This window comes from Elephantulus edwardii, unplaced genomic scaffold (genome assembly GCF_000299155.1).
Source record: "Elephantulus edwardii isolate Elephantulus edwardi_28Jun2011 unplaced genomic scaffold, EleEdw1.0 scaffold00126, whole genome shotgun sequence".
Lineage (NCBI taxonomy): Eukaryota > Metazoa > Chordata > Mammalia > Macroscelidea > Macroscelididae > Elephantulus > Elephantulus edwardii.
In genome coordinates, this window is record NW_006399876.1 from 6,392,109 (window position 1) to 6,406,300 (window position 14,192).

General features: G+C 54.7%; 1 protein-coding gene across 1 annotated transcript in view; it reads left to right on the forward strand.

The window, feature by feature from the left end:
- CPT1A (carnitine palmitoyltransferase 1A (liver)) overlaps positions 1–14,192 on the forward strand; it is a 45,639-nt gene that overhangs the window by 9,353 nt on the left and 22,094 nt on the right. Inside the window, exons 3-9 of the mRNA XM_006893235.1 lie at positions 3,313–3,484; positions 5,184–5,285; positions 7,895–8,032; positions 9,929–10,006; positions 10,619–10,726; positions 11,500–11,587; positions 12,798–12,993. Of these exons, the coding sequence (XP_006893297.1) occupies positions 3,313–3,484; positions 5,184–5,285; positions 7,895–8,032; positions 9,929–10,006; positions 10,619–10,726; positions 11,500–11,587; positions 12,798–12,993 (882 nt within the window). The remainder of the gene's footprint in view (positions 1–3,312; positions 3,485–5,183; positions 5,286–7,894; positions 8,033–9,928; positions 10,007–10,618; positions 10,727–11,499; positions 11,588–12,797; positions 12,994–14,192) is intronic.

Here is a 14,192-nt window from a genome sequence, read left to right on the forward strand (position 1 = left end):
ATGGAGCTCACCTTTGAAAGGGGCTCACCTGTGGACAGAGATCACCTGGGGATGGGGCTCACCTGTGGACGGGGCTCACCTGGGGACAGGACTCACCTGGGGACGGGGCTCACCTGGGGACAGGGCTCACCTGTGGACAGAGTTCACCTATGGACAGGGCTCACCTGAGGACGGGGCTCACCTGGGGACGGGACTCACCTTTGAAAGGGGCTCACCTGTAGACAGAGATCACCTGTGGACAGGGCTCACCTGGGGACGGGGCTCACCTGGGGACAGGACTCACCTTTGAAAGGGGCTCACCTGTGGACAGAGATCACCTGTGGACGGGGCTCACCTGGGGATTGTCAGTGAGTTGTGTGGGCCCCTCGAGGATTTCTGACTTACTCCCCAGTGCGAGCTGGCTCACACTCGATTACACGCACAGGCACCGGCTATTTAAAGCCTTCTCTAATCTGGTCTTTAGAAGATCAGTTTCTCTGTCCCTCTAAACCTATTGTAGTAAACTGGGCCATCTCCGGTCACAGCCAGCGTCTTCCAGCTCCAAGGCTGTTCTGGAACGTTCTTCCTGGGAAGGCCCGCTGCGTTCAGGAAGCTATGCGTGGCCCAGTGGGGTTGGTCTCTGTGTCTGTCTGTCTGTGCCCAACAGCCTGCTGAGGGGAACATGATGTTCAAAATGAGAGTCCTTTGCTGATGCCTTAGACCCTCATGCATTGACGTGTGTGTATGTGCGTGTGCTGTCCACATGTGCATGTCCACATTCATGGAAGTGTGTATACACACGCGTGTGAGCTTCTGTATGTGCTTGTGTGTGTGTGTGTGTGTGTGTGTGTGTGCGCGCGCGCGCGCGCGCCCATAGGGTCACTTTGAGTCGTTGTCTATTCAGTGACACCGAACGTGTGTGTGTGTGTGTGTGTGTGTGTGTGTGTGTGTGTGTGTGTTCATATAAACATGGTGAGCATGGCGCCTACATGATTCTGCCAAGGGGCTGTTTGATTTTTGAGACCTGAGTGTGTGTATGTGTCATTTTCAGCGATGAGCTTAAAACCTGACGTGTGCTTTGTCGAAGGGAGCTCCCTCGGTCCCTGAGCCCACGCGTGTAGGTTAGGTCAGTAGAAGCGTTGAACTGGAGAGCCCGATGACGTGTGGAGATGAGATTCGACAGATGGGGGAGGATGTGGGTTTTGGAAGGGGAGTTTTGCCCTGAAGAGATTGTATGTCCTAAGTGTTAGGAAATTGGCGGGCTGTGGTTAAAATTGTTTCTCTTTAGTTGATGTGCTGGGTGCTTTAATCATTTACATAGTTAAAAGTTTTTGTTTTCAAAACATTTTTTTGGTTTCTAAAACTAAAAACAAACCCACAAAAATGTATGAATTGCCACATTCTTTCTCATTATTAAGGTCTGGCTTTACCGTATTCCATTTTCCATCACACATGAGACCAGACCGTTCTCCGTGCTTAGTGTTTAAACGACACATTGGCTCGAGCCGCCCTATAGTTGTATCTGTGGTAAATATTCCACTTGATCAACACCAGGGTCTCTGCCCTTCCCTCTCCTCCAATTTGGGAGGAATTTTGGGGGTGGGTTTTTCCCCCCATGTACACCACAATGTCTTGATTACACCCTCATGTAAAAACAAACTCTCCTGATCTAAATGGTTGTGCTGATTTGGATGCCAAATGAGTTGTTTCTGATGAGTGAGTGTGAATTCTGAGGGTGCGTGAGAGCAAGAAGGTGAAACGTGAAGACCGGCGAGAAGTCCGTCCCAGCCAGGATGAGCCCATTGTCCCTGGATGTCCTTCTCATGACAGGGTGTGGTGCAGCTGGCAGCGGCACAGGGACACCGCTGCCCTCGTCCCCGGAGCACAGGTTCACCATGGGGTAGAGGAGCATGCTTGTCCCTCTTTGGAGGCAGCCCACATCCGCTCCCGCCCAGGGCTGCCACTTCTCTGACCGTGGTCAGCAGACGCCGGCCGCCACTGCTTTTGTTGCTGGTTACTGTTTGGTCAGCTCTGACTCACGGTGGGTGACCGTGGATGACAGGACACAGTGTTGCCTGGTCCACTGCGTGCTCAGGTCCAGAGTTCCAGGCACTGCTTGCTTTGAGAGCCTTCCGACGAGGAGGCCAGTGGTGTCACTAAGGCATTCTGCTGCTGACTGAAAGTTTGGTGGTTTGAACCCCTTAAGCTGCTCCTTTGGGGACAGACGAGGCAGTGTACCCCTTAATGAGGGCAGTCTTGGAAACCCCACAAGGCCAGGCCCTGTGCCAGAGGGTCACTGTGGGTCAGCGCCAACAGTGGGCATTGGGCTGGGTTTCCAGCCTTCAGGAGTTCATCTTCTGTGCTGTCTCAGATGGTCTTTGTTTTGCTCCATGGAGGATGTCCACTGGTTGGATCTGGCCATCATTTGCCACGCCTTTCTTCCTAGTCTTAGCCTGGAAGCTTCGCCGAAACCTGTGCACCGTGGGTGACTCTGCTGGTACTGGAAATACGGTGGCACTGTTTCCAGCATCACAGCCGCAGGGAAGCTGTCTGGCCTGACAGGCTACGAGGAGGGGTGGTCTAGTCCACGTCTGCATCATGCATTTCTGGGCTCGTGTGTCCCCAAGGTCCATGTCCATACCTGTGCTCCTAGGTTCATGTGCTCCTAGGCTCTCGTGTCCAAGGTCTGTGTCCACACCGTATACTCCTGGGCTTTCATGTACAAGGTCCACGTCCACACCATGTGCTCCAGGGCTCTCGTGTCTGAGGTCCACGTCCACACCGTGTGCTCCAGGGCTCTTGTGTCCAACGTCCACGTCCACACCGTGCGCTCCATGGCTTTCGTGTCTGAGGTCCACGTCCACACCATGCGCTCCAGGGCTCTTGTGTCCGAGGTCCACGTCCACACCATGTGCTCCATGGCTCTCGTGTCCGAGGTCCATGTCCACACTGTGTGCTCTATGACTCTCGTGTCCGAGGTCCACATCCACACCCTGCACTCCAGGGCTCTCGTGTCCGAGGTCCACGTCCACACTGTGCGCTCCAGGGCTCTCGTGTCCAAGGTCCACGTCCACACTGTGTGCTCTATGACTCTCGTGTCCGAGGTCCACATCCACACCCTGCACTCCAGGACTCTCGTGTCCAAGGTCCACATCCACACTGTGCACTCCAGGGCTCTCGTGTCCGAGGTCCACATCCACAATGTGTGCTCCATGTCTCTCGTGTCTGACGTCCACGTCCACACCCTGCACTCCAGGGCTCTCGTGTCCGAGGTCCACGTCCACACCTCCTCACACCCACTGATGCGCTGTGGCCTGCGTCTTGTTTCCGCAGGGACTACATGTCGGGCCAGACGAAGAACGTCGTGAGCGGCGTGCTGTTCGGCACGGGCCTGTGGGTGGCCCTCATCATCACCATGCGCTACTCCCTCAAGGTGCTGCTGTCCTACCACGGCTGGATGTTCGACCCTCACGGCAAGATGAGCCGCACCACCAGAATCTGGATGGTAAGGCCGCGCCCGGGCCGGGAAGCTCTCGGCTGCTCACCAAAGCTCAGTGGTGCGAACCCCCCGACTGCTGTCGGAGAAGCACCTGGGAGTCTGTTCCCGACGGCCTTGGACAGAAACCCTGGTCCGTAGGGTCCCCTGCAGGGGTCCCTCGGGGAGCCCTGGGCGTGCAGAGCCTGGGTCTTCCTCAGGAGGAAGGTGAAGCCGTCTGCACCCTGAGAGGTGACAGCTTGTCACCTCGGGATCCACAGGGCTGTTCTCCACCTGAAAGGCTGGCTCGGGGACCCACACCCCAACATCAGGCTTCCCTGATGCAAACACATCTCCTGTGATTCTTGCCCAGAAGCATTCTGACTCCCAGAGAAACACAGCAGCATGACGAGAAGGCACCCAGACGTGGCCTGCACCCCACACGCCACTGCCACCCTGCTGGTGCCGCCCTGTTGGTGCTACCGTGACGGTGCCGCCCTGACGTGGGCTGAGCTCACTGTCGCTCACCTCTCAGGTCCGAGTGGCCCTGCTGCTCTGTCCGCTGCTCCCCAGTGTGAGCTCCGGAACTTTCTTTGCAGAACGAAGACAGGCACGTGTGTCATCTGGGCAAGGTGTGACAGCTTGAAGGGACAGTGTGGCCTCCTGCGGGATGCACAAGGCCCCAGCTCCTCAGCTCTGGCCCCACACATGGGCCTCAAGCCAGTCCCTGAAACCAAGGCCTCACAGACAGAACCAGAACCGAACCCATGAAACCAAGGCCTCACAGACAGAACCAGAACCGAACCCATGAAACCAAGGCCTCACAGACAGAACCAGAACCAAACCCGCGAGACGAGGGCTCACAGACAGAACCAGAACCAAACCCACGAGACAAGGGCTCACAGACAGAACCAGAACCAAACCCACGAGATGAGGGCTCACAGACAGAACCAGAACCAAACCCATGGAGGAGATTACTTATTCTTCCCCACAGAGCAGCTGGTGGATTCAAACCACATGCCTTCGGGATGGCAGCACAGCTCCTTGCCACTAGGCTACCAGGGCTCTCTGCAGAGTAACTGACTGCTGATTTTCTTATTAGTAGCCGACTGCTTAAACATGGCACCACAGCTGCCGGAGGAGGCAGCCCTGTGACCTGGGCAAGCTCCGGCTGGACGCAGGCATCATTTGTATGGGGTGCCCTGGGATTTGCTGGGACCTGTGGACATAGAGGCAGAAATGGATGGGGGAGAGGGGGAGAAATGGCTCCTGAAACCCGTCAGCGGTGTCGAGAACTGGCCTCCCACGTATATCGTCATCTCAGGTTGTCATGGACCATTGATTGAGAACCCACCCACAGCTGGCCCTCCGGTGGGTTTTCAGAGGCAGTAAATCGCACAGGAGGAGATTGCCCGTCCTTCTCCCACAGAGAAGCTGGTGGATTTGAACCACATGCCTTCAGGTTGGCAGCACAGGTCCTTACCCCTAGGCCACCAGGGCTCCCTGTCATCTCAGGAAAACCCCCAAATCCGCTGCCATCTCACGAGGTCAGTACCCACCATCGGCCTTCTGAGGCCGTGGGTCTTTATGGGAGGAGATGGACCACCTTCTCCCATGAGGTGTCTGGTGGGTTTGAACCACTGAACTTTCGATTGGCTGCCCAGCACGTGACTCCCGCAGCAACGGGGTTCCTCCCGTGATACGGGCTCATTTGTGCCTCTTCTCGTAGGGGATGGTGAAGGTGTTTTCCGGCCGGAAGCCCATGCTGTACAGCTTCCAGACCTCGCTGCCTCGCCTGCCCGTCCCTGCGGTCAAGGACACCGTGAACAGGGTGAGTACCCACTGCGCCAGGGTCTCTGCCAGGACAGTGAACGCTCACCCTGTGAGCTGTGCTTGTTACTCCCTGTGGTTCTGTGTGGGCATCGTGAGGTGTCCATTTATAAAGAACAAGGGCCACATGGGGAACGCCATCTCTGACCTTTACTGACTTCACAGGGAGGAACCGTCCCTGTCAATAACACAAAGCCAGTCCCCATGAGTCAGACACGACTCCATCCTCCCATGCCTCCTTCTCCTCGTCTCCACACCAGTCCCATGACTTTGCTGGGTCCAAAATCTGATGTGACAGCTCACAGACCACACAGAACCATAATGGGAAAGTCCAAAGGTTCTAATCCAGGTTAATAACCAAATACAGGCAAGACAGCTTCCACAGTGTTCATGCAGGCACCTCAGCCCTGAGCCTCCTGGCTCTGAGTGTGTCCCAGGCTCCCCGTCCTGTCAATATTGGCTTCCCCGCTTGTCCCCCAAACTCCCATCTCCTGTCATTTGTCCAGCTCAGCCATGGCTGCTGCTGTCCTGAGCGTGTCCTGACCCCTCTTCACCTGGGCAGGGAAGGTCTCTTCCTTCTTCTCTGGCTGGAGAGGATTCTGGTTCTGGCTGGAGCTGTTCAGTTTGTTGGTGAGACTAGCCAGTCGTCTTGTAGATTGTTGAGACTGGCCAATCTTGTGGGATGGTAGATAGCCAGTCCCCTTGTGGACAGGCCAACCTGCTCCATTCTCCTATTCACAGTCATCCATGCTGGAAAACCCATTTTGAAAGATAAACTCCACACCAGTCACACACCTGTCACGGCTGCCCATCGAGCACTCCTCATCACCCCCTCCCCCTTGGGAGAAGCCCTGTGCAGTCACCCCCTTCCTCTCCTCCAGCTCTGGGAAAACTCTGATCCACTTCTTGTCTGTGGACTTGACTTCCAGACTCTACTGAGCTGGTGTTGGCCCCTTTCATGGCAGCCTGCAGGGCCCCAAACGCACGCGGCTTCCATTGGAGAACTTGGCTGGGCTGTTCCTACATTCCCAGCTTGTACTTTACGTTTTGTGTGTGTTTATTTAAGTTCACTCCTTTTTCCATATTTGTATTTTTAATTGATATTTTTATCATTCATATACATTGTGTTTCATGCATGTACATCGTCTAATGCAGTCCTTCCTGTACGTTGTATTCATGTGGATTGGGGGGTTTATGTTCCCTTTACAATCATCTTACTAAGAGCTGCTTTCATGAAAGCAGGTAAACCAGCTACTTCATGCCTCGGACCCAAATGTGCCCCTTTTAGAGATCCCACTTCTCATTGTCCGTCCCTGTCAAGCCAGTACCCTGAGGGAACAAGTGTGACCCTTTTGCTGGGGAATCGTGTGTTCAATTTGGAAGCCAGTTTTATTTTTCTGTAAGTGCGTGCAGACCTCTTTGATCCCAGACTACCACGACCTAGGGAGTGTAAACACCAAGCAAGCCTCTGGGAAGTTTGTATTTCCTAACGCCCAGGAAAGATATACTGAGTCTGTGAAGCAGGCAGTTGTTGTTCTTGTTAGATGCCATCAAATTGAGTGTGCGTCCTAGTGACCCGTGAACAGCAGACCTGGGTTCTGTCCCGTCCTGTGCCGTCCTCACCGTCTCTGACACACTTGAGCCCAATGCGTCATGCAAGTGTTTGAAATGTTGTGGGATTGGCCAGAATGGGGCAGAGACACAAAGTGAGCATGGGCGGGTGGAGAAATGGGGTGGGTGGGCTTGCTCTGGCCAGGTCTGGTCCAGACCTTCAGTTTGTAAAAGAGCAGAGTCTCTGGGCAGGGTGATAAAGCAGGGCTCAGTGAGACCGTGTCTCCTGCTGGTGAACATTGTTGTTATGTGTGTCGAGTCACCTGTGACTCATAGCGACCCTGTGTACAGCAGCCCTAAACTCTGCTCTGTCCTGTGCCAGTCACACCGTCTCTGACACTCCCATCCCGATTACCCTAATGACTGAATCAGTCCACCTCATAGGGGGTCTTCCTCTCCTGCGCTGTCCCTCCACCCTCCCAAGTGTGCCGTTCCTCTCCAAGGACTGGTCCCTCCTTGCAACTTGTCCAAAGTATGTCAGACGAAGCTTCAGAATCCTTGCTTCCAAGGAACAGCTTGGTTTAACCCTCTCCAGGACAAACCTGTTTGTTCTCTTAGCAGTACATGGTATATTCAATACTCTTCTCCAGCATCACAGCTCAGAGGCATCATTTCTCCTTCTATCATCCCTAGTCATTGTCCAGAATTTTGATACATAACAAGTGATTGCAAAGACCATGGCCTAGATCAAGTGCACCTTAATCTCCAGACTGATATCTTTGCTCTTCTGTACTTTGGAGAGGTCCCTAACAGCAGACTTTCCCATTGCAATATGTCTTTTAATTTTCTGGCTGCTGGTGCCAAGAGTGTTGAGTAAAGTGAGAGTTAAGAAGGAGAAAATATTTCATCTTAGTTTAAACCATCGCACCCAGGTGTTGGGCCCAAGGACCCCCAGAACCACGTGGAGCGGACACTGCTGCCTTCTCTGTGGCCCAGGCAGGGGCTGGCATGGCTCTGGTGGCAGTGGGCTCACCTTGTTTTCCCTCCCTGTCGCCCCAGTACCTGGAGTCAGTGAAGCCCCTGATGAAGGAGGATGACTTCAGGCGCATGACCGAGCTGGCCCAGGATTTCGCTGTCACTCTGGGGCCAAAATTGCAGTGGTACTTGAAGCTCAAATCCTGGTGGGCAACGAACTACGTGAGTATACACACCCACTCTTTCTTTTTCTTTTTCTTTTTTTGGGGGGTGGGCAATTTAAAAAAAATTATTATTCATTTCAATGAAAATTTACTGAGACTTTGGGTTTCCATTCATTCACTATTGCACTTTTCTCCTCTTCCAACCCTCCCCCCTAGTACACTACCCTCTTGGAAAAGTAAAAGAAAAATTCTTTCATTGTTTTACAATCCCTCCCCCCAGGTCCACTCCACTATGCAGCCTTCGTTCTGGACTCATGTCATGACAATAATACCTAATCACATAGCCTTTTTAAACAGTTCTCATCTGTTTCAATGCAGTATACATAATATATCCCATCTTTCTCAGTCTCCACCCAGACCCCTATCCTGTTTTACAACAGTGGCACTATGCAGTATTTGTCCTTTTGTTACTGAGATATTTCACTCAGCATAATGTCCTCCAGGGTCACCCATTTTGTATAATATTTCATGAGTTGTTTGTCAATGAAGTATAGTATTCCATTGTGTGAATATACCACAGCTTCTCTATCCATTCGTTTGTTAATGGGCACTTAGGTTGTTTCCAACTCCTTGCTATTGTGAACAAAGCCGTGATAAACATGAGTGTGCATTCTTTCTTTATCTTTATGCTTGGTGTCTTAGGCTGGGTTCTCTAAGGGAAAAAAAAATCCAAAATACACACACACACACACAGAGTTTGAGAGAAATTTATTTGCAAGCAGCTTTGCAGAATGCTGGTTTGGGAGGCTGGTGGCCACCACCCGGTGCACAAGGAATGTAGCCAAAAAGTGCAAATCTTTCCATGCTGGACTCTTCTTTAATCAGCTTTAAAATGGAAGTGGTCTTCCCTGAGTGAATACCCCCAGGCCTCCCGTTTCTTGCGCCCCCACCCATCCCACTGTGCTAACCGCCTTCTGGAAGGACCTACAGAACCAATCTTCTCCCACTTGACCCTGCCAGGGGCCCAGGACCTCTTGCCATTGGCTTTGTTTGTGCTGTGCATCTGTGACGTAAGAGGCCGTGTGACAGAATGTTCCACAGGGGACTCTCTGCTGTGGAGCTGATTGCTGTAATTGTTCTGTGTCACCGAATCACCTGTGACTCATAGTGACCCTGTGTACAGCAGCTCTGAAGCCTGCCCTGTCCTGAGCCAGTCTCACCGACTGCCATTGCCCCAGTTACTGTGTCAATCCATCTCATCCAGGGTCTTCCTCTCCTGCGTCCCTCCTGACCACATGCCCAGAGTATGTGAGACAGAGCTTCAAAATCCTAACCTCCAAGGAGAAGGTCGGTTTCAACCTCTCTAAGACAGGCATAATTTGTTCTCCTTGGCAGTCCATGGTATGTTCAAAACTCTTCCCCAGCACCACAACTCAAAGGCATCAATTCTTCTGTCATCCTTAGTCATTGTCCAGCTCTCTGATGCACAGCAAGTATTGTAAAGACCATGGCCTGAATCAGGTGCACCTTAGTCTCTAAAGTAATGTTGTTGCTTCTCACTACTCTAGTGAGGTCCCTGACAGCAGATTTCTCCAGTGCAGTTTGTCTTTTGATTTCCTGACAGCTGGTCCCAAGAGTGTTCATGGTGCTGCCAAATGGCCCAGTGGTGAGAATCTTTTTCTTGATGTTGAGCTTCAGTCCATATAGGAGGCTGCAGTCTTTAACCTTCTGCAGCAAGCGCTTCAGGTCCTCTTCAGTTTCAGCAAGCAGAGTTGTGTCATCTGCATAATGCAGATTGTTGATGAGTCTTCCTCCAATCCTGATGCCACATTCCTCCTCCTAAAGTCGCTTGCCAGCCTATCTTCCTTGGCACCTCAGGCCATCTGGTGGAAGCCCCGTGTGGCTCTCCCCACACGGCCACGCCCCTCCCAGCCTGTGCTGTCTGTGCCCCCAGGTCAGTGACTGGTGGGAGGAGTACATCTACCTCCGAGGACGGGGACCCCTGATGGTCAACAGCAACTACTACGCCATGGTGAGTGAGTGGCTGGGGGGCTCCGTCTGCTGCCTGCCCCTGGAATGAGCAGGTCTTCATCTCCTCCCTGACAGGCAGCCCCCTCCATAATGGGGGTTCGTGCAGACACAGGGCTATCACCCACCCTTGGGCCTTCTCCCAGTCCCTGAAGCCCCACTAGTGACCTCCACAGCAACTCTGCCCAGTTCTGAGTGGATGCCCTAGTTGTTAGGTCTCTGACCTCCCTGGGCTGTGATGTCCCTCAGCCTCCCCGGACTGGCGACGTTAGGAGACGATGTGACCTTCCACTGCGTGCATCTCTGATTCTTTGCCCCTGGGGTGCCCTTAGGATTAGATTCGGGGGCATAGTGTTTGCAGGAGGATTCTGGAAGTAACAGTGTGTGATGCTGTGTGACAGTGTCCATCTGTGCCACGTGGGGTGTCGTCAGCGTGCGGGAAGGTGGCCTCTGCCAGGGCCTTGGCCTCACTTGTCTGTTCCTGTGTGATCGGGATGTCCTCTGGGTGTGTCCATTTCCCGTCCTCATCCGTAGCGTGTCCTCTGGTTCTGCGATGCTCTTTTTCCTCTTAACACTAGCCTGCCGCCCTCTCTGACCTCGTGGTTTCTGTTTCAAGGACTTACTGTATGTGGTGCCCACGCACATCCAGGCGGCCAGAGCGGGCAACGCCATCCACTCCATCCTGCTCTACAGACGCAAGCTGGACCGGGAGGAGATCAAGCCCGTAAGTAGCACCTAATGCATCGGGCTGCTAACTGAAAGATCAGTGGTTCAAATCCACCAGCTGCCCCTGGAGAGAAAGGTGAGCAGTCTTGTTCCATAAAAGGCTTAATAGGCTGAGAAGTCGAAGGAGGGTCACTGGGAGTCAAGACTGGCTCCACGGCCGGGGTCAGTCGTATACAGAAGCCACGTTTACACTGTCTGGTGTGTCGAGGGTGGAATATTGTGACAATGACGGTGAACAAACATGGCAGAGACGTGAAGTGAGCACGTTGCCAAGAGGCTTGCTGGACGCACGGTTGCCACAGACCTTTGGTTTGTAAAAACACGGTTTCTGTGAAGCTCTGTAAAACAAGGGTGTTTCTGTTCCCATAGTCAGGTCACAGGGACAGGGAGTCCCCATCTCCCTGGGGGAGGAAATCAGCTGTCAGGAGACATTTGTAAAAACAGCCTTGTTGTGACACTTTTGAGGTTCCTCATACGTCTGCAGTGGGTGGTGTATAAGCCGTGGACCCCGCCGCATACACACTCCCTGGATACACGTACCCGCAAAACTTCCATCTCAGTAAGAGATCAGCCATCTCCGTCACCCCCCCGGCCCCCCAGGCCTTCCTGACCTCTTCCTGCCCCCTCCCTCTGGTGCCCTGAAGTCTCTGCGTCGTGGACCAGGGTGACCGGGCTGTGTGCAGAGCCACCCGAGTCCAGCGTGCAGTGTCACTTTCTGCCGGCTTTCTTTCCTGTGCACGTTTTTCTCACCTGGAATGTTTTCCTGTGTAGATTCTGCTCCTGGGCTCCACCATCCCACTCTGCTCTGCGCAGTGGGAGCGAATGTTCAACACGTCCCGGATCCCAGGCGAGGAGACAGGTGAGTGAGGCCTGACTGGGCCCGTTCACGCCCTCTGTCCCTGCACTCAGGACAAGGACACAGAGGACAGCGGGACACACTCCTGCATGCAGCCCAGCTCAACTCCTCTTCACTGAGCCCAGACCAGACCCAGGCCCTCTGCCTCCAGTCCATCCGACCCTCAAGGACCGCAGGGGTCAGGGTAGACCCACCCAGAGGTTCTGAGTCATCTTCCCAGCAGCGCACTGCCCCAGTTTTCCCTCATGGAGCTGCTGGTGGGCTTGAACCATTGGCCTCTGAGTGCTTAACCACTGCTCTGGCAGGGCTCCTGTGTGGGCCCTAAACCCTGTGCCAACCAGCCCGTCCCGGGACTCACAGTGACCCTGTACGAGAGAGCAGGACTATCCCAGGGTTTCCAGAGCCCGAAATCCTCACAGGAGAGTCCTCTCTTCCTTTTGAGAGGCTGGTGGTGGCTTTGAACTGCCGACCTCTCAGTTAGTGACCGAGCACTTTAACCCCTATGCTGCTAGGGCTCCTGTAAAGTGACGGGAGCGATGTGCCGCTTATGGGCTGTGATTTTCAATCAGGAGCCCTGGTGAGGTGGTGCATGAGTGTTGGACTGCTAACTGAAAACTCAGCAGTTCCAGTCCCCACCTGCCCCATGGGAGATGGGCAGTCTCTCCCCTCAGAGTCCCACAGCATCAGAAGCCAGTGTAGGGTGTCCTTGGGGGTGGAGGGTGCTCTTGTTGGTGTAGGGAGCCCTCAAGGGTGCAGGGTGCCCTCGTGGTTGCAGGATGCCCTTATTGGTGGAGGAGGGCACCCTCAGGGGTGAGGGTGTCCCTGGGGAGTGGAGGGAGCCCTCAGGGGTGCAGAATGCCCTTGTTGGTGGAGGAGGGAGCCCTCAGGGGTGCAGAATGCCCTTGTTGGTGGAGGAGGGAGCCCTCAGGGGTGTGGGGTGCCCTTGGTGGGTGGAGGGCACCCTCAGGGGTGCAGGGTGCCCTTATTGGTGGAGGAGGGCACCCTCAGGGGTGAGGGTGTCCTTGGGGAGTGGAGGGAGCCCTCAGGGGTGCGGGGTACCCTCGTGGGTGGAGGGCATCCTCGGGGAGTGGAGGGAGCCCTTGGGTGTAGGGTGCCCTCGTGGGTGGCGGTTGCCCTCGGCAGCAGGGTCCTGGTCTGGGTCTGGGAGTTGCCATCATTCACCGTGCCCTGGCTTTGTGTCCTGTGGCCGCAGACACCATCCAGCACGTCAGGGACAGCAGGCACATCGTGGTGTACCACAGAGGCCGCTACTTCAAGGTCTGGCTGTACCACGACGGCCGGCTGCTGAAGCCCCGGGAGATCGAGCAGCAGGTGCAGCGGATCCTGGATGACCCGTCCGAGCCCCAGGACGGGGAGGCCAAGCTGGCTGCGCTCACTGCCGGGGACAGGTGGGCACCCCCCGCCCGGGCACGGACCTCCTCACGCGGGCATCCAGGGCGGTGAGGGAGGAGCGGGCGGGGCAGCAGTTAAGGCTCTCGGCTGTGAAAGGTCAGCGGTTCGCACCCACCAGCCACTCGATGGGAGAAGGATTGTCGACCAACGTCTGTAAGGGCTGATGGCCGCAGAGACCTCCCCGCAGCTCTGCACTGTCCTGGGGGGCTCACCGCAAGTCCAGGTCAACCAGACACAGGGTTGTGGGGGAGGCACAGATGTTGTACACTCAGCTGTCAGCTGAGGGGGGTGGAGGTGGGCGGGGTGGTTCCAGCCTATAGGGTAACAGGTGACAGGAGGAGCTTAAAGGCCTGGTGTTAACCCCACAGAGACAGAAAGGAAGGCCGACAGGCTGCTCTGCTCTGGAGTCCCCTGCGGCAGAGCTGAGGGCAGGGGGTTTGGTTCAGCAAATCCTTTCCAGTTCCCATCTGTACCCCATGATACTGTGTGTACTCCTGTCTCTACCCATCTGTACCCCATGGTAATGGGTGTACTCCTGCCTGTACCCGTGGTTCTGGGTGTGCTATCTGTACCTTGTGGTTATGGGGTGTAATATCTGAACCCTATGATACTGGGGGTGCTGTCTGTACCCTGTGGTTCTGGGTGTGCTATCTGTACCTTGTGGTATGGGCTGTAATATCTGAACCCTATGATACTGGGTGTGCTGTCTGTACCTGTGGTTCTGGGTGTACTCCCGTCTATACCCGTAGTTCTGGGTGTACTCCTGTCTCTACCCGTCTGTACCCAGGCGTCTGTTGGGAGGGGACCTGTCGGTGTTGGGGGTCTCTCAGCAGGTACCCTAGATCTGAAGGACATTCTATTCTTTCTGTTCTTCTTTCTTGGTGGCTGTAGGGCTGTAGTGATGTCTACTCACTGGTTTATCTCTTTTCCATCTTAGAAGAGGTTGACAGGTTATAGTGTAATGCTGTAGACGGGCTGCTGCCTCATTAGCGTCCCCTCTGTGTTAGTGTCCACATCCCCTCTACATTAACTTTCATTCCCTCTGTGGCTAGTTGGTCCTAAGGTGCAGCCACCCTGCAGGGCAGGGTGTGTGTAGAGCAGGGTGTGCGCAGGGCATGGTGTGTGCAGGGCAGGGTGTGCGGGTATGTGGTATGTGCAGGGCAGGGAGTGTGCAGGGCAGGGTGTGTGCAGGGCA